Raw genomic sequence first — 23,640 nt, forward strand, 5'->3', positions numbered from 1 at the left:
CTTCAAATTCATATGCAAAACCGTTTTCTCCGTTATTCGGCATTTTCAGCTCCAGATCACTTGCCTTTGAAGGCATCAACGACTTATCGTCACCAAATTTTTTCTCGTGAACGTGCAAGCCTTCACAATCTTATTCCTTAGTTCAAATTTTTTGGGAAAAGTCTTCGCCTGTAGTGGAAATTTGATTTGCCCCACGATCAGTGGCTGCTCAATCGCGCTGTTTGCCATTTTTTCACTGTGACAATTTCCATTCCTTTCAGCCTAGGAGCAGCTCACTTTCGTCACTAGTGTTTTCGCAGTTGTCTGGTCAAACCTGACAAATAATTGATTCAACAGCCAAAGATATTTCTGCAACGAAGCTTTGATTCTCCACCATTTTGGAAGTTGCAGGAGTTAGCTGACGAGAAGTTCCAAATACAGTTTCATCTTCCTATATAGTATCGCCAACACCTCTAACAATTGCGACAATGTTTGAGTCCCCTTTTTCATTTTTCTCTGTTTCATCAACTGCGTTTTCTTTCCAATTCTAAAAAAAATTTTCAAAAATTGACAAAAAAAAATTCATCTGATTTTGCCGTTGTAATCGATTTTTCCTCTTTGCACTCTGTTTCAACCTCATTAATGTCTATTCTTGAAGCCATGTTTTCACAACTGTTAATTGCCTCCCCAATTGCAGTTAGGAAAAGTACAAAACTCTCGTGTAAGATGTCACTGTTATCTCCAGAAGAACTCGGCTCAAATTAAGATGATCAGTGTGCTGCGACCGAGTACTGATTATACCTTGGCTTGAACTATCAGCATTTAAAGTTCCACTGAAAATATTTTCTGCTCTTGTGGCTAAATCACATCTCTGAGCAAAATTGAAAAGCAGCATAGGCGTTTATCCAACATCTATCTATTTGCTATAATACGGCATGCATGGACCGGAAGCGATGTATTCATATGTTATCAACCCATTAAAGCGATGTTTCCCAACTTTCATTTTGTTTTTGGTAGTAGGTTCGAAAGAATCAGAGTTAATGTGCCGCTCACGAATGTTTGAAAGGAAAACATCGTCGTCCATGCATTCGAACTTGTTTTCATTGTCGCTATCGAAGAAGCTGTCATCATCGCTGAAATTGTTGTTACTAAAAATTGCTATATCCTCCAACTCACTGTTACCAATTTCCTCAAGTGCTTCGCTTCTCAGTTCTCCAATTGTCATATATTCTTACCAATTTCCAACAGTGCAATGCATCGATCCATAATTTCTTCGAACTGTTGTTCTTCAGATTTGGGCTTTGCGTAATCTGCTTTTCCATTTCTCCGTCATAATCAAAACTTCGACTGCCATCAATAACGTCAACAGTCTCCGCACCAGACAAACTGTCATTCCTTATTTGAATTGCTTCTTTGCCTCCCATCTCTGAACTTCGGCTTCTCTTCAAGCGCTGCTTTTACCCCAAAACCACCAGCTTCTATTGCAGAACAACGTTTAGTCAAAGAAACATCGTCGAAAGTCGTTCTATTGTCTTTTCTAATTTTCTGGTCTCTTCTTTGCTCGCTAACTCTTTTCTGCCAACAACGTCACTTTGGAACACTGATCCGTCAGATTGACTCTGTAAAACCGCTTCCTCAATTTCCTCCATCTCTATCAAGTACCTCTCAAATGCGCATCCTCATACATCTTTGGACAGTTAGACAGTCTCAAGTCAAAGAAGTACGAAGGTTACTGAAGAGTCCAAGCACGATATTTTTGATCGGGTTTCCAATATTTATGTGGCAAGTAATTTAAAGCACCAAGAGCCCAATCACACAACTTCACTGGTAAATATCTCTTGACTTCTTCTTCCGTCTACATGAACATTTCACAAACATCCAAGTAATACTCACGCCAGTTCTCCCAAACTTCCTACCCAGGCAAAAGAAATTGTTTTTAATAATCCAAATTCTGCCATCGTTCTCAAAAATGCTTCACTCTACTCTGAATGCTCTTCTGTGGCTTCAATTTCTGCTGCAAATCTTCTCAGCTCTTATTTTTTCTCTGTCTGAGTGTGATATCTCCAATTGTAGAGACACTCTCTTGCGCCGCAATTCCACCTCAAGTTTTCATACTGGATTCGAGGTGTGAATCCAAGCTTTGGTTAATTCGTGTGATTACCTCTTTTAGATTTACTTAGCAATCGTGGCGCGATTGCACATGAAATTATTGAGTACGGAATTCCTTGTCCAATCCACTTAGATTGAGATGAAATTTTTGACTACGAAATTACTTGTCCGATCCACTTAGAAGATTGAGAACAACTGAATTCGATAATAAGATTCAAGAGAATGAATAAATAGTCAAAAGTGGGGGATGTGAACAACCTAAAATATTGACTTTTGAGTCGGCGGTAAATTACTTGTAGGTGAACTATGACTTATAGCCTGACAAGGGCAAACATAAAATAATTTAGTACAAATTAATAAAGATGGACTTAATATGGTACCACCGTACCACATATCCTTGGCTCGAGCAAAATTTTAAACTGTAACAGTGTAAAATTTATGATAATAATAACATATGTACTGGTTATTATAAATAATAAGAGATGTGAGCAACAACAGATAAGTGACGAAAGAACAGTGGAAAGGAGGTTCAAATGCAGGAGAAAACTAAATCAATGCAAATTTTCAACATTTACGGTAAAATATATGCATGCAATATAAATTAAGGCACAATCGCGATGCAAATCCCGCAAAATTAATAACGTAGAAGATATGGTTACATGAGCATTGATCTCGTTCACTTTGAGTAGTGCTATTTTCGGCATCATCCTCGTAACTAGGTTCTGGGGGTAGAAAGACCTTGTCCGGAGGATTTTCAAGGAGAATGTCAATTGAAATGCCTTCTTTAGCCATGATAGCCAATTTTAGCATGATCTGCCATCTATCCCATCGTAGTGGAGGATCAAGTGTTGACTTTTCCCAAAAGGGCTCGATCCCAAGAAGTGCACGTTCTTTGGTTGCTGACTGCGCCATGTGATATCCCCAACTGTAGAGACACTCTCTTGCGCCGCAATTCCACCTCAAGTTTGTATACTGGATTCGAGGTGTGAATCCAAGCTTTGGTTAATTCGTGTGATTACCTCTTTTAGATTTACTTAGCAATCGTGGCGCGATTGCACATGAAATTATTGAGTACGGAATTCCTTGTCGAATCCACTTAGATTTTTTACGGTAGGAAAACAGAGAAGATTGAGAACAACTGAATTCGATAATAAGATTCAAGAGAATGAATAAATAGTCAAAAGTGCGGGATGTGAACAATCTGAAATATTGACTTTTGAGTCGGCGGTAATTTACTTGTAGGTGAACTATGACTTATAGCCTGACAAGGGCAAACATAAATTAATTTAGTACAAATGAATAAACATGGACTTAATATGGTACAACCGTACCACACTGAGCAATCTCCACAATCTATCTGCTTCAGTTAGAATTCTCGTCCCGAGAAAAAAGACTGACTGTCTTCCAAAATAAACCTTTCCCGGTAATATCTGTCTCTGTTGGTCAAATTCTCTCATTATCCTTCGTTCCACAACACTTGTAATCTCGCTCCGACTATCGTAACGTGTTCCTTGACTTGCTCTGCGTCAAAAGTTGCCGGCTTTAAACACTTGTTTCAAGTTACCCGGAACTCTCTTTACACTCGTATTCAAATTTTCTGATTAACTCCCTTTTTAGCAAGAGAGCCCACCCCGGAGCGCCACTGTAGAATTGTTTACTGTTAGATGGCTTCTAGCTGAGGAGTGACCAGCGACCAAAACCCTATCAAGCTTCTGAAAGATTTATTTGGTAGTTCCTCTTGATGTAGCGAGTGTACTGTGTTGTCCCCAAAAAAATGTTGCTCTCTTGGCTGCTTGCAAACTTCACTCATGATAATTGAATTTATAATCAAAATAAGTAATACCCGTATTAAGTAATGTTACAGTCAGAGACAGTTAATTGATTAAATTCAACAATCGAAAGGAATTTTCCTTTCAAAACTAATTAATGGTCCACACTAAATCAAACCAATTCAATCAGCAATCAAAGTCGCACTGAAGATATTTTCTGCTGTTGCGGCTAAATCACATCTCTGAGCAAAATTGAAAAGCGGCATAGGTGTTTCTTCAACATCTATCTGTTTGCAAAAATACGGCATGCATGGACCGGACGCGATGTATTCGTATGTTATCAACCCATTAAAGCAATGTTTCCCAACTTTCATTTTGTTTTTGGTAGTAGGTTCGAAAGAATCAGAGTTAATGTGCCGCTCACGAATGTTTGAAAGGAAAACATCGTCGTCCATGCATTCGAACTTGTTTTCATTGTCGCTATCGAAGAAGCTGTCATCATCGCTGAAATTGTTGTTACTAAAAATTGCTATATCCTCCAACTCACTGTTACCAATTTCCTCAAGTGCTTCGCTTCTCAGTTCTCCAATTGTCATATATTCTTACCAATTTCCAACAGTGCAATGCATCGATCCATAATTTCTTCGAACTGTTGTTCTTCAGATTTGGGCTTTGCGTAATCTGCTTTTCCATTTCTCCGTCATAATCAAAACTTCGACTGCCATCAATAACGTCAACAGTCTCCGCACCAGACAAACTGTCATTCCTTATTTGAATTGCTTCTTTGCCTCCCATCTCTGAACTTCGGCTTCTCTTCAAGCGCTGCTTTTACCCCAAAACCAACAGCTTCTTTTGCAGAACAACGTTTAGTCAACGAAACATTGTCGAAAGTCGTTCTATTGTTTTTTTCTAATTTTCTGGTCTCTTCTTTGCTCGCTAACTCTTTTCTGCAAACAACGTCACTTTAAAACACTGGTCCGTCAGGTTGACGCTGTAAAACCGCTTCCTCAATTTCCTCCTTCTCTATCAAGTATCTCTCAAAGGCATCCTCAAACAACTTTGGATAGTTAGACAGTCTCAAGTCAAAGAAGTACGAAGCTTCTTGAAGAGTGCAAGCACGATACTTTTGATCGCGTTTCCAACTTTCATGTGGCAAGTAATTTAAAGCACCAAGAGCCGAACCACACAACTTCACTGGTAAATATCTCTTGACTTCTTCTTCAGTCTACATGAACATTTCACAAACATCCAAGTAATACTCACGTCAGTCCTCCCAAACTTCCTACCCAGTCAAAAGAAATTGTTTTTAATAATCCAAATTCTGCCATTCTTCTCCAATATGCTTCACTCTACTCTGAATGCTCTTCTGTGGCTTCAATTTCTGCTGCAAATCTCTCAGCTCTTATTTTTTCTCCGTCTGAGCAATCTCCACAATCTATCTGGTTCAGCTAGAATTCTCGTCCCGAAAAAAAAGACTGACTGTCTTCGAAAAAAACCCTTTCCCGGTAATATCTGTCTCTGTTGGTCAAATTCTCTCATTATCCTTCGTTTCACAACACTTGTAATCTTGTTCTGACTATCGATAACGTGTTCATCGAATTGCTCTGCGTCAAAAGTTGTCGGCTTTAAACACTTGTTTCAAGTCTCCCAGAACTCTCTTCACACTCGTATAAGAATTTTCTGATTAACTCCCTTTTTAGCAAAACAGCCCATCCAGGAGCGCCACTGTAGAATTGTTTACTGTTGAGACTGCTTCTAGCTGAGGACTGACCAGCGACCAAAACCCTACCAAAATTCTGAAAGATGTATTTGGCAGTTCCTCTTGATGTAGGGAGTGTACTGTGTTGTCCCCAAAAATTGTTGCTCTCTCGGCTGCTTGCACACTTCACTCTTGATAATTGAATTTATAATTAAAATCAGTAAAACCCGTAACAAGTAATGTCATAGTCAGAGACAGTTAATTGATAAAATTCAACAATCGAAAGGAATTTTCCTATCAAAACTAATTAATGGTCCACACTAAAATAAACCAATTCAATCACTCTCTCCGCAAGTATCCACAAATCCGTCACTCTACGTCCTACTCCAAACAAAAAAAAGTTCTGCTTCCTTGTTAATGGCCAGAAACTTATAATCTTTGTAAGCAACAATTTTGAATAACTTTGCAGTTTCACTCACTGCAACTGCGAAACTTTGTTCACTCACTAAACAACTACAATTTCTCACTCTGAGAACCAACTGCTCCATTTGAGTTTTCTATCTCTCAATTTTTACTGACAAACCGCTTGTCTTCCATTTCGTAAGTCTATCTCTCAGACTAAATCTCTCGCGTCTGATGGTTTTTCTTGTGCTAAGGGTTTTTCTAAGGGTAATCAACCTTATCAGTTTTTATCAGCAGCACTTTAAGTGTCCTTCCTTTTAAAACATTTTGACCTAACGTATAAGGGCGGAAGTGGGCCTAGAAGTGCAGTCACAAGATGCAATTTATCTAATGTAACTATTTGCTCAATTTGACCGGAATTTCGTGGACAACTTGCTTAGATAAGTTCGGCTCCCACAAAATTTGTGTTTCATGTTCAACACTTGTGCTCATGCATTCTGTTTTTGTCCTTTCCCTGTTACTGATATTTCCCTTCCCTGATTTAGCCTTTGAATACTTTTTCTCTCCTTTTGGTGCAAAATTTTTTGAAAATTGAGAATTTTCTGCCTTTTTCTTTGCAGAATATTCGTCAGCTTTAATACCATAAAACTGAACTATAACTAATTAAGGTTCTTCGTGTTTGAATGTGGTTTCTGGTGGATTTTTTGTATCTGGTAAGGGTGTTGCTTCTTCCATGAAAGAACATTAAAAAAAATTAGTTATCGCCTCCTTTTTTGTTTGTTTTAAAAGCAAAATAAACAGCTTTGGCATAGAAGAAAATGCTCGCTCTTTTTCTCAATGCATATGCAGTTCTCCAAAAAATCACCAGTTAAAATTTGAGGTTGATCGGACTTGAGGAAGTAAACTTTTCAGGACTTGTGGGGGGTACGCAAATTTATGGACGCTTACATTTTCAGCAAATTACTCTATAGCTATCAAAATTCCCTTCAAACAACCTTTATTTTATTCTGCTTGCTTCAGCTGTGTCTTAGCATGAGATCTAACACATAATTTATCCATTCTATAAACTTCTATTATCAAACTTTATTCATAACTCATCATTTCTACTAAAAAATCCGGTTTAATATTTTTTGAAGTTCCAATACTTTAATTATTGCTTTTTCTTGACATTTTTGGTTACTTCTACTGTTTTGTTTGCAAACTATATTAATGTTGCTTTTGCTTAGCTCCGGTTTCAAGTGGACACTCTGGTATTCCCAATCTTTTCCTATAGACCTGACTGACTTTCCGATAAATTAGACCTGACTGACAAATTTTGAATCTAAAAACCCCAACAGTTTGAGTTAATTCCCAACATCCATACCAAACTTCTCCTGCAAATACAAAAACACTACTGAAATAATACTCTCATTAGTTCTCCTCATAAGGGATTACCGGGATTGGATCCAAAAAAACCTATTGCAATACTAAAAGTAAACAATTTTTCAGTTCATTTTTTTCTTTTTGCATTTTGATACGAAACCCGTCTGGATATTCTACTATGAAACGAAAAACCTGCGAAATAACAATTGGTAAATTTAATTTTTACAATACAGTACGCTTTACTTTTTCATACAATAAAGTTAGTGACAAAAACGTTTTTCTGTTTTTCTCTGTTTTCTACTTTCCTTGCTAGGTATAATCATTATGGGCAAGCGAACATCCTTTTGCTTGGCAAAATGCAATAAATTTGACCGACAAATCCTTCAAAGCATATCTTTTGTTTGTTTCCTTTTTTATGCACTAATTTTTTCAATTAACATACCAATTATATCCCTCCTGAAAACACTAAACAGTAACCCCAAACTTGTAGCTACTTATAGGAAATAAATACTCACTTTTATTATACCAAAATGGCTTTTAGATGGTGCAGTTTTAGGGTTTGGGGGAATTCATAATTATATATCATTGCTTTTCCCAAGCACTTCCATTCCTTTTTTCTGCTGTAATCATACTTTGTTCCTTTCGTTTAATGACCTCTGAGTTTCATTCTGACTACTTCTGACAACTTGATCACTTTGCAAAGCTAGTCTCTCGTTTGTTTACTTAACAAAAAATTAATCAATTGGTTCCATCTTACATCGCTCAAGTTCGTTCCTTTTATTTACATGGTCAATATGCTCAAGATTAGCTCCTAAATTCTGCAAACTAATTAGCCATCCAAAATTGAAGCTTCAGTGTTATGTAAGTTCAACGATTTGAACTATAAATTCCGCAGAAAACTTACACTTCTCGAGAATCTTATAACTACTTAAAAGAATCTGGAAAAATGTGTTCTTTATTAAACGTCTAGACACCGCATACAGTCTTGGATCAAAATTCTTCATGAAAAGATTGAGTTCGAATGAAATGGTCTATGAAAAGAGTTTGTGTTAACTCAGGTGAGCCTCGATCGTGTTTAGAAAACATTATAAAATATTTTCCGACACTACATCAGCTATTTTATCAGTTGTTTTGCTTGACACGTAAAAAAAACCGTGGTCGACTTTAGTAGGCTATGAAAAAGTTGTCTCTATTCATGATCAGACCTTGGCTCGTTCACATTTATTCATGATCGAACTTTGGCTTCCTTTATGATCTGACTTTGGCACGTTCAAAATCGGCCATGATCAGACTTGCCTGCAGTTCAAATTTGTTCATGATCAGATTTTGTCTTTTTATGAGCAGACTTTGGCTCGATTAAAGCTGACCCTGATCAGATTTTGGCTCGATTTATGATAATTTGGATCATTCAAAGTTGGCCACGGTCAGACGTTACGTCCTACAGATTTGGCCATGAGCAGAATTTAAGCAGACTCAGAATATTGTCCTCGACCGTGTAGTTTTCAACCCGCCGCTACCCCAGTGCGTTTTCGATGGTCTGATCATAAGTGATTTTGAACGCGGATCTCGACCTGGGATTGTCTTTGCCAATTGAGGTTATTAGAGTCATATCGAAAAACCGTAAAAATCAATCATTGAACTGACTCTAAATAAACGCTTCTTATAAGCAAACAACTAACTCATATTTGTAACCATTTTAATCAACGAACTGAAAAAGTTCCGTATATTCGTCCGTACAGTATATTTGAGTTGCGGGTGAATAATGCTATAATAGCATTTTTCTATACTAAAAAGTTTTCGAACGGATCAACGACGATCAACGAACGGATCAACGAATTGTTTTTACTTTTTAAAACAAACATCAGCACTTTTCTACGTTTTCTGCATGCCGAGGCTTTCTTACGATCTAAAATCAAAATTAGCGAACTCTTCCTATGGATAACTTAACAGACGAAGTTTTATTACCTTTGAAACCGAACATCTAAAAAACTTCCGAAACATTTTCTGTAACTTTGTTCGGTCATCTGGATTAGGGTGGTAAAGGATTTTATAATGTGTACGAACGAATAAGATATAAAGTATGTTGTCTAACCTGGATTTTATAAAGAGAATTATTATCACGAGACATATGGTGACAACAGCAGTCAAGAAAACGGAAGTAAGCAGTTCAAAAGTCGTCCACATGTTCCCTGTGTCCAAATCATCCGGCTAAAAAATATGATCATTCCGACTTGGCACTTTTCTCCATTTTTTGAAAAAATTAATATGACAAGCTTTTAACTTTTATGCAGCGGAAAAGTTCCACACACGGAAAAGTTCCCAGTTTTGGCAAGTTTTAATTTGTCTTTCTTAAGCAATTTTGATCACAATAGAACAAAAAAAACTTTCAATGTATAAAAAAAGTCCTTCACCAGTACAAACACTTCTGTCTCGTTCTAAAAGTCATTCTTAATTGCTTTCTCACTCTGCAGATCTAAAACATTGTACGTTGTACGGGTAAATTTACTCAAAGTCTATCTGACTGCGTACAAGAACCATCTTAAACTTTAAATCCTAGTCTCAGCAAACTTGAGTCAAAATGGCCATCATTTCTCAAATTTCCCAAAAGAAAAACAATTTGAATGTCCATGCAAAATTTTGCAAATTATGCCTTTTTTGACGTCATAAATTGTAAACATTTGTTAGTTGAACATTAGTTGAGGGTATCAAGGTTATGCGACGGTAGGGCCCAGGAATCTTATGTGCGTGCAAAATATTTCAATCAAAATTATACTGATTAGGTATGGTATAATATCAAGATATAATTGAGGCGATCAGAAGCACTTGTTTTCTTGTAAGTCACTGATTTCTTTTTGTCTTGAAACTGGTCGACTATTCGCGGATTATTATTGAAACTGTGTGAACTTGTAGCCAAAACAAACGGATGTATTTTGCTGTTTGACTTCTGACATTCGAATAAAAATAGGCTAAAAGAGGGCAAAGACAGAGGTCTTGATAACTCTACAGAACAAGGACATACCCGTTTCAGATTCATCCATATCATCTGACCAGACGGAATACCACATTGCTGTCGTGCAACTGTCCTATGACTATCATGAGACAACAAATATGTACGAGCAAAACTATAGTGACTAAGTGTTCTCCTATACGAATCAAGTGGCAAAACGATGCGAATCAGAACCCAAAAATAACCTAGAATACCTTTTTTTAGTTTTTAGAAACGTAAGTAAAAGTAACCGCAAAAATTTGAACGCAAGAAGAAAAAGCACACTACGGTGGCATTGGTTAAAATTGACATGAGTTACATGGTAAAGTTTTTGTGAATTAGGTGGTACAATTTTGACATGAATTACGATGGTAGGTTAATTTAAAGTAAACAAACAGTGTTTGGAGGGCCGAAAAATTTAATTGTCGAAGAATGAACAACAGAATTAAATTTGTAAAAAAAAAATCGAATGCTGTACAGATATACCCCATAGGTAATGCCATAATGCCATAATGGTAAAAAGCGTTTCTAGAGTAATAAATAGCGTGGATAATGAGATGTCGAAATGGAAATACGTACTTAGTTACAGTCATCACTATCTAATATAGCGCATAATTGTTTGTATTACTAATGTGAGGAAATAAACTAAGCATTAGCTCTTACTGCTCGAGCTATATCGCTAAGCATTTAGCCGCCGCGCTCAGCTGAGCTTGTTGTTGTTGGTGGCTATTCCTCTGTTGCTGGGCTTGAATCGCCAGCCAGTGGATTGAATCCTCGCAGAGTTGGAAAAAGTGCTTCTAGTACAAATTCACTGCTTTTGATGGTGATGGTTTATACTTTTTGCCAGCTGGCATAGTATGGTTGGTTGATTCACTATGTCAACATAGTAGAGTTTTGTATTGTATGTAGCACTGCTACAACGTGACAAACGATCCAACAAATTGCAGACCACGCCTGCTCCCTCCAAACGTTTTTTGAAAGTTTTTCGAAGACAATATACATGCAGGACAACTAATAAAAAAATCAACTCATACAAAATCTGCGAAAAAGAAGGTTTCGTTTATTTCACTGAATGCAGTCCAAATTAATAACAACAACTTCACTACAGTTGTAATGATTGCTTGTTTTAACCACATTTGACCTTGAAAAGTATGATGCACTACTAAATAAAGAGAAAAGTCGCGGATTTTATTATTTTTTCTTCAAAATGTCGTCGTCTTCTTATGTGGTAAGTCTTGCGAAACAAATTTTAATGAAGATGCATCAAAACTCAATCAACGCGCCAACACATTCCAAAGTAACAATGCTAAAAATGTCTTTGTTTCAAGTAAATGATCTGAATTTTAAAGTATGCAAAATAATTTATTGCTTTGAGTATGGTTATCCTATCAAGACATTGTAGACTTGATAATTGTACAATAAGTTTTGAAGTCTTAATAGAAAATATAGTGAACATTTTTTAATACCATTTGGATTGAAAGCGGAAAGAGACTCATTTCAATTTACGCAAAATTGTCAATCACATTTTCCCAAATACACTGACGGAAAGAGCAATGCGAATTACGCAGAGTTAATATTGACAACGAATTCCACTTATTAGTCAGAAGTCAAACAAGTAAACAGTTTTTCCATTATATTGTCCGCGATAGCAAATGCTGATACAATTAGAGAGGGACTGTCTGGCAAAAAACCAATTACTGTATTGAATAAATCTCCAGCGATCAGTAGTTTACAATATCCAGCCGAACTCATTATCCGACTTAATCGTGACCTTAACTAACGACCATCATAATTCAAAATTCATATCATCCGCCGATATTAAACTATATATTTGTTTCCTTCTATACTTCATATACAAGCTTCCTTTAAATTCATTTCGACAACTAATAATTTAATCATAAAATAGCCTTCGATAGGTGGAATAAAATCCGGCTGTATAATTTTGGTCCGTAAAAATATCAAAGAAGGGGAAATTTTTTCAAAGAGATGTTAGCGAAATCAAATACAATGACAAAAGCTTTATGCGGAAAAGTCTCCGAAATTTCTGCAAATTGCCAAAAATCGTTTTGTCTGGTAAAATGCAATCACTGGTATTTCAATGTCTCCTTTTTCATTTTCATGGTATAAAGTCGAAAAACCTCTCACTTTAAATGAGGAAGTGGGCTGCTCTGCCTGTGGAAACACCTCATCCACACTGTTCCCAACATCATCAATATCAACAGGTTCGATGTACTGCTCAACCACATCATCATAATTCTGAGTTTCTTCACAAGTGTGCGGCTTTCTTTTGATGGAAACTAATTTGCAGCCACTTTTCTCGATCTCAATTGTGTCTAGATCGCACAGCATAGGTGATCCGGGGTACCTCACTGCGGGGAAACCATCGTGTGGTCTAAGTGGGATCAACTCAAGAACTGATATGAACGCCTCTGAAACATGAAATAATCGTAACAAAAAATAACAAGTCAGGAAACTTCCTTGAGAATATAGGCCAGGCCACAAATCTTGGTAAGACAACTTCTGACAGGCCGGTATTTACGGGAAATTCCAAAAATGGTCACTTGTATTAGGCATGGTCATTCTTATTTCTTGGTTTATAAAGGTCAAAAGCAGTCACTTTGAATTAATAAAATGTCAAAAAAGGATAACCGAGTCAAAAATGATCATTTCTCGTTTTTTGTGAAATTTTTAATTGAAATAACTTCTGTCAACGGCAAATGCTATTCAATCAAAACGACTTCCCTGTCGTGTGAGCACATAAGTGAGGACAATTTTGCAACTGAAGAATAGTGTCTGAAATGTTTGCATAGTAACTTATAAGCGCTGAATATGCCGAATGAAATGTCTTGTTAGTTCTTTTCAATGCCACGCTTCCATAATAATTCAGCATATCATATGACACAATACATAATTTTATCCTTAGCCAAAAGAAAAAGTTTATTAAACAAAATCCTGCAAAATAATTTTCTGACAATAGTTTGAAGGATTCAGTTTTCATCTTGTAAATACGCAAGGCATATTATTGCATATGATTTGCAAACAAGAGCTTATACACAATTAGAATATCCACTTTGACGAAAGAGCTACAAAAAAGCAGTAAAAAATCAAACATTTAATCGCAATGATGATAGACAATGCTTACGTATATAAGTCAAAGCCATGCAGTTTATTTATAACCAAATTTTATGCGAATTCAGAGTTAATTTTCCTGAGAACTTCTGTTGATGGATTTAAGTGATCAGAAAAAACGTTTTAAAAATTGTCTGCTTAATTTTGCGCGCTCTATGATTATTAGTAATGAATAATATGAAATTTATTCTAGTTGAGAAGACCGACCAAAAACGACGCAAGAAATATTTGTATATTCGGTTTTCTACGTAAGAAATGGTCAACATGTTCGGTTTGTTCGGTATGATCGGTTTCAAATGTAAGATATTCTCGATATGTTCGGTCTAGAACTTAAGAAAGCTTCGGTATGTTCCGCTCGGAGTGTAAGAAAGATTCGGCATGTTCGGTTCAGCCAGATTTAGTATATTCGGTTTCAAACGGAAGAAATTGTCGGTATTTTCGGCCTGGCATGTAAAAAAGCTTCGGTATGTTCGGTTTTGCAAGATTCGGTAGGTATAGCCAGAGTTGGTATTTTTGATTAATAGACGTTTAAAAACGTTTGCTGCTTTTGGTTTTCTAACTGAGAAATGGTCGGTGTGTTTGGTTGACAACGCAGGATGAGAAAGGAGGAGGGAAACACCACCAGAACATACTGAAAAACTCAAAAGTTGGTTTTTCGAATCAACTTGAGATAATTTTCCGACAGTATTTTATATTAGCATCATCGTTCTAACGTTAAAAAACTATAATACCGGTGGTTTCCTACGTTTGAAAACAACGATACCAATGCTTTCTTACGTTTAAGAACCGACGATACCAATGCTTTCTTACATTTAAAAACCGACGGTACCGATGCTTTCTTACAATTAATAAACGACGATACCGAATCTCCTTTGCGATGAAAAAATGACGATATCGATGTTTTCTTTCATTTAAAAAACGACGACACCGATGCTTTCTTACGTTTGAAAACCGACGATACCAATGCTCTCTTACATTTAAAAACCGACGATACCAATGCTCTTCTACATTTAAAAACCGACGATACCGATGCTTTCTTACAATTAATAAACGACGATACCGAATCTCCCTTGCGATGAAAAAACGTTGATACCGAGTCTTTCCTATGCTTAATACCGAACAAAAACGACGATACCGACGAAAAACGTTAGGGCTTTTGTCGTTTTTGGCTAGAAAAAAACGACGATACTGACGGTTTCTTACTTTTCTAACCGAAGATTTCTCAACTAGAGTATACAGTAAATGTTAAATTAATTATTTACTTGAATGGATTTTCGAAATTATTCGCGCGGCAGACTTTGAAGATATGGTCTGATCGTTACCTCGTGAGAGTGAGTCGATTTCATCTCCTAGATCCATACACATGAGGAGACTCTCCATTTGCGCTCTTGCTCTCTTGAATCGGTGTTGGAACATGAAGTTCATAGATACATCCTCGTCTATCGCAAAAACTAAATGCGACTTCGTTATAAATAGTTGTACCCCGTGGAAGCCTGAGGGATGACCATAAGGATTCCTAAAGCAAAGGAACAAATATTAGCCTGCTTCAATTTTTTGTTTGCCGTCTTTGATTTCAAACAACAGATTGAAAATCCATCTCAATTGACTCTAAAAAAATCAAACGAGCAATTAAAATTCATTCTTAGGCAGCTAAAAACGTGCGTCTTTAAATTTGCGACTTCAACTAAAACTAATACTTAATCAGTTTTCTTAATCCAAACAAAAATGAACAAATCAAAAACTAATTTCCGCCCAAAATAAATGATGGCGAGTCGATTCGAAGTGGTATTGCAAAGCTCCAAGCTGATTTCTTTTGCACACAAGCTTTAACCGGAGTTTAAAAAACTAAGCAAAATTTTAAAAAACCATAAACAAAACCGTGGCCTCCCAAAATTTCACATCTCTCTAGATACCTTTTATCTTCTCTAGATCACCAAAAACAACAACGTTAAATCAAAATTTGCGAAATTGAATTTCTTTTGAGACATTCAGACGGTCCATGCAAATCTCAAACAAACAAGGAGGCTCGCTAATGTGCGTTTGCACATGGTGTTCCGACCCGAGCTCATCTAAATTTTTGACTTAATTGTCAACCAGATGAAGAGATAACAAAAACAGATGTTTAATTTTTAAAATGTTACAAAACCTAACTACTAATTGAATTAAACAAAGCCAAGCCTCATTAAAGCACTCGCGATATCTGCCATTAAGAAGAATAGGAGAAAAAAAACAAATAAAGTAAGCAAAAACAATTTTCACGGCAAAAACTAAATATCCAAGTTTTAAAGCACCTAATAACAACGTAAAAAGGCAATCAGATAAAACCTTAGTTACACAAATTTAACTTGTCCTAATTATACATCAGACGGTAATTCTCCTTAATGACACGAGGTAACAAGTCGACAAAGAGAATAAATAAGGAGGCGAAATTCAAAAATCAAATTCTCAAACCAAATAATTTCAAAAGTCTTTAAAATTAATAGCTTTTAACACAATAATTCTTGATAAACTTGCTAAATGTCATTATGGAACCAATCGGAACTGTCTCTGGTTAGCCTAAACCATGGAAACGGACTGAAGATACAGAAAAACTCAAAAAACACAAAAAATTTGCGAAAACACAAATTATTGAATTCATTAAAATCATTTGCTATTATTTAAATATAGTATTTTTTTTTGTTTTTATTATACTAATTCAGCTCAATTATACTGAACGAATAAATAGGTTCAATGGGGCCACATTTGAACTTGAAAAACATTGGAATCTGTTTTTACCCGAATGTGCTAAAAGAAGAGAAAAAGAAACACAAATACGCCACTTACAAAACATTAAAGAAAACGCATATTGTCCAACTTACAAAATATCAGTTACAACATATAATCAGTAGACAAGTTAATTTTTGAAATACAAAGAATTGTATGGGATCTCTAAATGATCCAAATATGTTACAAGTTGACGAAATGAACAACAAAGCCTCAAAAGTCCAAAAAATCTTTGAAAATGTATCATGTTTTTTTGCTATAAAACTATTTGCTATAAAATGACTGCGTCGTGCACAATCAATCATTCAACCCTTGCTACAAGCTGCTGAAGTTGGTCGGCATTTGACAGCTACCTATAGAATTTCATAAAAAGGGCAAAAAGAGCAAATTCAAAAATAATAGCGAGAAAAGTGCGAAGTCATTAAAAAATGAACTATTCCATATAAAATCTTCTATTTTCAATTCATTTTTCATCACCATGGGGTTCTTCAAAAAATCAAGTAATTTGAATACATACATTAAAGCCACGAATTTTTATAGAAACACCATAGTGAAAAACCATTAAATTCAAAAGCTTTCAAAAGAAGCCAATAAATATGGTAAACTATACCTCGATGGGACGACAACGATGTTTTTCATTCATAATTTGTCAATAAAACAGTAAAACAGATCATTGACCATGAAAACAACAATAAATACAGCCAAAATCCAAAAAATCAGGATAGAAAAGTGCGAGAAGAAATTGTCGAAGGCATTTAAACAATAATCTTTTCTCTGAAAACCTGTACTATGATCCTTTGAACGTCTTCCCTAAGCCAATGAGAACTATTAATTTTAGGAAAATATGATAAGATTTCAAATGAAACCACAATGGCGAAAAAAAATATCCAAAAATAAAGAAGAAGTTATGAAAATTTGTTCATCGAAGTCAGAAAACCAATAGTTAGAAGCTAACACAGCATTTTACGGCTACCTAAAGAATTTTAAAAAAAAAACAGGCAAAAACAGCAAATTCAAAAAAAAATTAGACAAAAAAATTGCCAAGTCATTAAAAAACGAACTTTTCAAGAAACTTTTCTACTTCCAGTTAAGTTTTCAACACCAATGGGGTTCTTTTTTAACAATATGTCTTCAAAAATCAAGAAATATGAGCAAATACATTAAAACAAAAAGTTTTTTTAGAATAACTGTAGTATTGACGACATCAAATTCAATTCCCTTCAAAAGAGGCCAAAAAGTACGGTTAACTATGCCTCGATAACACGAAAACAATGTTTTTTTTCATAACTTGTCAATAAGACATTACCGCAAGTCATTGATATTGAAAACAACAACAAATACAGGCAAAATCCAAAAACTAAGTAGGTAAAAGCGATAAAAAAAGTGTCGAAGGCATTTAGACCATAAGTTTTTCTCTAAAACTTTATTTGTGATCTGATGAACGTCTTTTTTAAGCCAATGGAAACTATCAATTTCAGGATAATGCGATAAGATTTCAAATGGAACCAAATTCTCGAAAAAATTATCCAAAGATAAAGAAAAAATTATGAAAACTTGTTAATCGAATTCATAAAACCAATAAAAACCGCTAACTAGATCAATTTAGGTGAAGTTTAAAAAAGGGTCATTCCCCTAGTGAGATTGATCTACTTTTCACGAAAAAGGTTTAAGATTAGTTAATATTCAAAAAAAAATTATCGAAAACATATTTTTTAAAGTCTTAACAGCCTTAAATTTCAATAACTTTCAATGGATGTCAAAAAATGCGCTCCGTTTTTTCTCAGTGGGAAGACAGGGATGTTTTTTAGCATCGGTAACCAAAAGACATCGCAATAAGGCATATGACTATGAAAACAACATTAACAGACACAGGCAAAGGCCAAAAACTTAGAAGAAAAGAGCGAGAAGAAAGTGTCGAAGCCATTGAAACTGTAAAGTTTTCTCTGCAAATTTCATCCAAGATCCATTGAATGTTTTTTTCATACCAATGGGAGCTATCAATATCAGGATGATGTGTTTATGATAAGACTTCAAAAGGAAATTATAATTCAAAAATATACGAAACGTTAAAAAAATTTTTTTGGAAATCTTGTGATATTGAAGTCATAAAACCAATACTTAGAAGATAAAACCGCTATCTGGATTATTTTTGTTTTCAGTAGGGAAAAAAAGGTCCTGTCATTACATCTCACGAAAATATGTTTATGATTGGTTATTGTTAGAAAATTTTTGTTCAAATTCTTAACAGCCTTTAACTGTCCACTTAAAGCTCTAGATAGGTTCACCTAATGCTCACTACACAACTTTTTGCAATTTTAGTCAAATAATCTATGCCATAGGTCACCCAAAACTTAGTAAAACATCAATAAGAATCAAACTTCATTTAAATTTACGAAAACTCAGAGTCAGAGCCAAAGAAACTGAGTTATACCTTGAAAACGGATTTGTTGTTCATTAAGCTTCATTTGACTGTAAACGAGGTTTATTATTAATTGAACCTCGTTGTTAAAAGTGACTAGTCTCTAGCCGACTTAAAAAACAAAAAAAAATCTGAAAAGTTTTCTAAGAAAGGAACTGTCAATTAGAATTCGAACTTACTTTTATAGTAAACTTCCCTATGAGACCAAAACTATTCTTTTTATCGCCTTTCTCAATTAGAAACACAAAATTGATTCATTTTGGGGCGTGAAAAGTAATTTAGACATTCTATTTTTATGGAAAAAATCCTAATTTGAAAAAAAATTTCACTATAAGTGAACAAAATCGTGCCAAATATCCCGTGTTCACTCAAAACTTCAACCCTCGATAACTCCTCGAAAAAAAATAGAATTCGAAAAAATCTTTTTAGTTTTGAATTCTACGCTGGACGAGCTGTTTAATGATACCACTCACATTTCTCTATGATGATTATATCGATTGGCCAAAATTTTCGGAACAAAAAAAGCCATTTGAGTATATAGTTCCTCCCCCTACAAGTGGGGTCGGAACAAAAGCTCTAGACAGTGATTTGAAACACTTTAAACTAACCTCTAAATCAAAGGATTATAAAACTAATTAAATAGTGTACATTATAGGTGTCTACCGGTGCTGAATTTCAGAGTAAATTCTATTTTTTGGTAGTTTCCATTTTTGCACCTTACAGCATTGTAAAAATGCAACACATTTGCTAATATTTTTTGTCAATTCATTGTACGCCTTAGTAATTCTTTGGTACCGATAGACGCTTGAAATGTAGAAAAAAAAGACATATGAAGTTTTAAATAAGTGCTTAATGGGTCTCCTAAAGACGATTCAGGATACCTCCTACATCAATTAAATTATCGACATTTCCGGATTAAATGAAGCTTTTACAGAATGTTTACCTGAAACATGTCATTTTAAAAAACAGTACATATGAATCTGCATTTATGGAAACTACCAAAAAATTAATTGTTTTTGCTGACAATTCAAAACAAGGACGATCTTCAGCAAAAGAACAAAAAATTACACTTTGCAGATTTTACACCAAGACCGCAACCACAAAATTCTGAACATTACGAGCCGGCGCACCTACTTGAAACATCATTGCGCTATTTTGTAGAATTTGGCGACAACTCCATTGTAAACTTAACACTAACTGTAACTGGTCGTTGCCCGCTACGTAACGTTTTTTTTTCACTTTTATTAAGATACGATTTTGTGGAATTAAAGAGGCAAAATGAACTAATTATAGTCCTCTTTAATTGGTAGAGCACTACCTCTAAAAAATTTTCCATAAACACCTTCATTGTTTTGTAGAGTAAAAAAAGAAAAATCTAAGTTGGTTTGTAAAAGCAACTCTGAAAACTACGGTAAGTAAGTTACCATAATAAATAAAGTTCCGTATTTCGACATTCTAATTACAGAATTATTGTTTTCAGACAGTGATTGGTTTTTTCGACTGATTTCCAAGCGAACTCAAAATTTTCTATGACCGTTGTATGGTTAGCAAGTTTCAATAAAAACCATATATGGCGTTGTATGATTAGTAAGTTTTATTTATGGTGGCCAACACGGGAAACTCTCTTTTTTTGTTCCGAACCCTCTTGAGGGAGGAACTATAAACTCAAATGGGTTTTTTTGTTCAGAAAACTGTTCAGGTCGATCGATATATTCGGTTGTGAGTGCTATCAAATAAAAGCCCCTCCAGCGTAGAATATGGAATTAAAAAGATTTTTTTAATTTCGTAACTCATAAGAAGTTATCGAGGTTTGAAATTTTGTGAATAATAGACGAATTTTCGTTGTTTTTGTATACGTTTTCCGGAATTTTGCCTAATACTTCGTCAATTTTGCTGAAAATTGTAAAAATTGATAACAATAGTATTGTTGATTTTACTTTTAGAGACAAAAAAGGTATTGTTGACTATTTTGATATAATTTGTCAGGCTAAAATTTTGGCCAAATTTTTCAAAACTTAGCATTTTTTTAAAAAAAAAATTGCCCAAAATAAGCTTCTTTAATCCACTTTTACTAAATTTGCCGGAAGTACACACAACAAAAACAACAAACACAATCTTTGTAAGCTACAAAGAGAGTTGGTTTTACGTGCACTTCCATTAAGAGTTTTCTAGAATCAGAATTTTGCTGTTTTTTGTTATTTTCGCTCCAAGATTATCAAAAACGCAGCATTTATTTTTGACCTTTGACCTAACAATCTATCTAGATCAAGCATTCGAATTAATTGAGTGTTCTAATTTGACGAACTGCAATAGCGGAACTGGTTTTTTGTCAAATCTTGGACTGTTACAATCGAAAACATTATTCGATTGCAATCAGTCGGTCTTCGGAAAAAATTCGGGCTTTTATATGTTAATTAAAGAACAGAACAATTCACATAAAAGCTCATTGCTGATACGTCCAAACGGCTTCCTAAAAAATTCCAAATTAAAGTTTCTGTTTTCGTTACTCAAAATATTATGGTCGTTTTGACCAATGAAAATGTTTTTTAATTGAACAATGGCTGATTGAACAATGCCCCTCTTTTTCACCTAATTTGGTAATCTTGTACTTCAGTGTCAATAAAAAAGAATGCTTTTTCTTCGCCTTCTTCCTTTTGAAAAAAATTTTATCCTTTTTTGCGGTTCTACGCGTTAATTTATGGTTTCCTGGCTTTGAAACTATTTTATTTGGTTTTTAGGTATTGGATCCTTTTCACGTTTTTTTCTCGTTTTGTCACATTATCAAATTATTGACAGTTCCCATATTACATTATTGGCGTTCACAGTAAACCACAAATGAATATACAAAAATCTTGAAAGGCATAGGTTATGGTTTTAACGGCTTCGATACCCCGTTCTCCAAGAAGTCAAATGAATTTTTACAATTGTCAATTCACTTAGACCTTTTATTCGTTTTTACTTTGTCTTTTTGCTTTTTCTATTTAGTCGTATGAAGTTCACGTTTTTGATTTATTGTTTACTTTGTCTTTTTAGTCGTATAAAATTTCCTGGATAATAGCAGGCCTCAATGAATTCTTATGGAGGAGTAAAAGAGCCTATATTCCAATATAGCCGGATATTTAATGGTTTTCAAGACTTTGAAAACCATTGTTTTTTTTAAAAAAAACTCGTTGTAACTTTGTTTAACTTTTGCTTTTTTGTTTTTTTGTTCTTTTGTGTCTGATTGTTACCTAGCCTCATTAAAAACAGTCAGATAAGATATTTTTGTTGTCGAAGGAAGGTGCAATTGTACAAAAAAGTACATAAGTGTACATAAGTGTACATAAGTGTTAATTAAATTTGATCTTCTTCTCTTTTTTTGGTTTACTTGTTACCTAATCTTATAAATGAGAAGGACTATGTCACATTTATGGCTTTCAAGGAACGGACCATTGAAGATATTTTGAGGGGCTAAGTTTTAATTGAATTTCTTTTGTTGTCTCTATTAGTTGTTCTATTTGTCACCACATATAAAATTGATTAATGACCGGTCTTAATGCCCTCCAATAGAGGCGTATGTGATCATAGATCTATTGGATATCTTCAATTGCCATCTAATGGTTTTTCTTACTTTGAAATTAATTGTTTTTAAAAATATAGGCCATTTTTATTGTTGCTGTTTTTTGTCCTTTTTGTCTAATTGTTACCGAACCTTTTTATGGAGTGGTCCCATATCTTTTTTTAGTAAAGAACAAGTTTTTTTGTTTAGTTTCAGTTTGATCCGCTATTTTAACCCTGTTAATAATTTTTTTAATGAAAAAAAAAATTTTGGGTGTAATTAATGTTTGTTGTTATTGTTGTCTGATTTTGTTGTTCGTCTCGACTTGCTGTCTTAATGGTGACTTATCTCAATAACCTAATGCGGCATTTTTTACTCCACTGAGTTATTTGTGAGTTATTTCATACACATTTTTTTTGAAAAAAATACTTGAATTTTTGGTGTTGTCTGTTCCTCATTTGGTAGACATGCCAGAAGTGTGGATGAGCGGGGTCGGAACTTTATGTGCAAACTCACATTACCGATTCTCGTTGTTCAAATTTTAGCGGAAAAGGTGATCCGCATTTTCATCGGATAATTGTAGAAAATTTTTCAAATACTCTTTTTTGAAGAATTACTTTACGTTAGGATGCTATGAGTGACGATTTCTCAAAAAAGCTTTCACTTCATTAATGTGCGCAAATTGTGTTTCGAATTCAATATAAAAAAATCCGATCTAAATTCCAATCTAACCGTGGTGGGGGAAGGCGTTAAACGCGCAAAAATGCCAGGTTTGTGTGATTTTCAACATTTTCTGGAGTACTTATAGCACACTGTTATGCACGAGGTTGAGTTATGCATTTCCGACTGAATAACTACAACGCACTTTTCAGATCTTTCACAAGTTTCAGGAATCGAAGTTTCAAAGCGAAAAATTTTAGCTAGTTGGTTATACATATCTCACTTTGCTCTCGCCAATTAGATCTATCACGTCGAAAAACATGTCCTGCATGAGCTAAAATTGATCAGACGCTGGGACCAAATTAAATAATAATAGTTATTTTTCTTACACGTAGAGGCTCTCTATACATAGTCGGTTGTTTTTCCTGTCCATAGACAGGGATCCATTTATGAATTCAACGTCAGGTGAGGAGATGTCAGCTGCGGTCAATTCCCTCCGACACCAGTCGGAATCAAAACCTATAACGCACAACTTATCTTATGGCCTTGTGATCTCAAGAAAAAAACTGAAAAAATAATTCAGCTACAATTTTTCCACGATTTCACTATGTCACTGGTTAAAGAGTCAAACCCAAGTGACCAAGAGTAAGAGAGGTTTCCGACCTTTTCCCCTGATTACAACGTCTCAGAACAATACGAGTTATGAGAGGCCCTTCTCGCGACCCAAGAAATAGTGCAATCATTGTGCTACCTCTGATCAGACAATCTGAGACCAACACGGACTCTTAGCAGACTTTCACGCCTACCCCATTTCTCTCTCTCTCT

General features: G+C 34.9%; 1 protein-coding gene across 1 annotated transcript in view; it reads right to left on the minus strand.

The window, feature by feature from the left end:
• LOC142339507 (uncharacterized) overlaps positions 1–23,353 on the minus strand; it is a 33,289-nt gene extending 9,936 nt beyond the window's left edge. Inside the window, exons 1-4 of the mRNA XM_075389592.1 lie at positions 23,205–23,353; positions 14,758–14,951; positions 12,452–12,735; positions 9,413–9,528 (exon numbers count right to left, since the gene is read on the minus strand). Of these exons, the coding sequence (XP_075245707.1) occupies positions 9,413–9,528; positions 12,452–12,735; positions 14,758–14,951; positions 23,205–23,248 (638 nt within the window). The 5' untranslated portion in view covers positions 23,249–23,353. The remainder of the gene's footprint in view (positions 1–9,412; positions 9,529–12,451; positions 12,736–14,757; positions 14,952–23,204) is intronic.
• Positions 23,354–23,640: the final 287 nt, after the last annotated feature.

The sequence above is a fragment of the Convolutriloba macropyga genome, chromosome 5, assembly GCF_964194025.1.
Source record: "Convolutriloba macropyga chromosome 5, txConMacr16.3, whole genome shotgun sequence".
Classification (NCBI taxonomy): Eukaryota; Metazoa; Xenacoelomorpha; order Acoela; family Convolutidae; genus Convolutriloba; species Convolutriloba macropyga.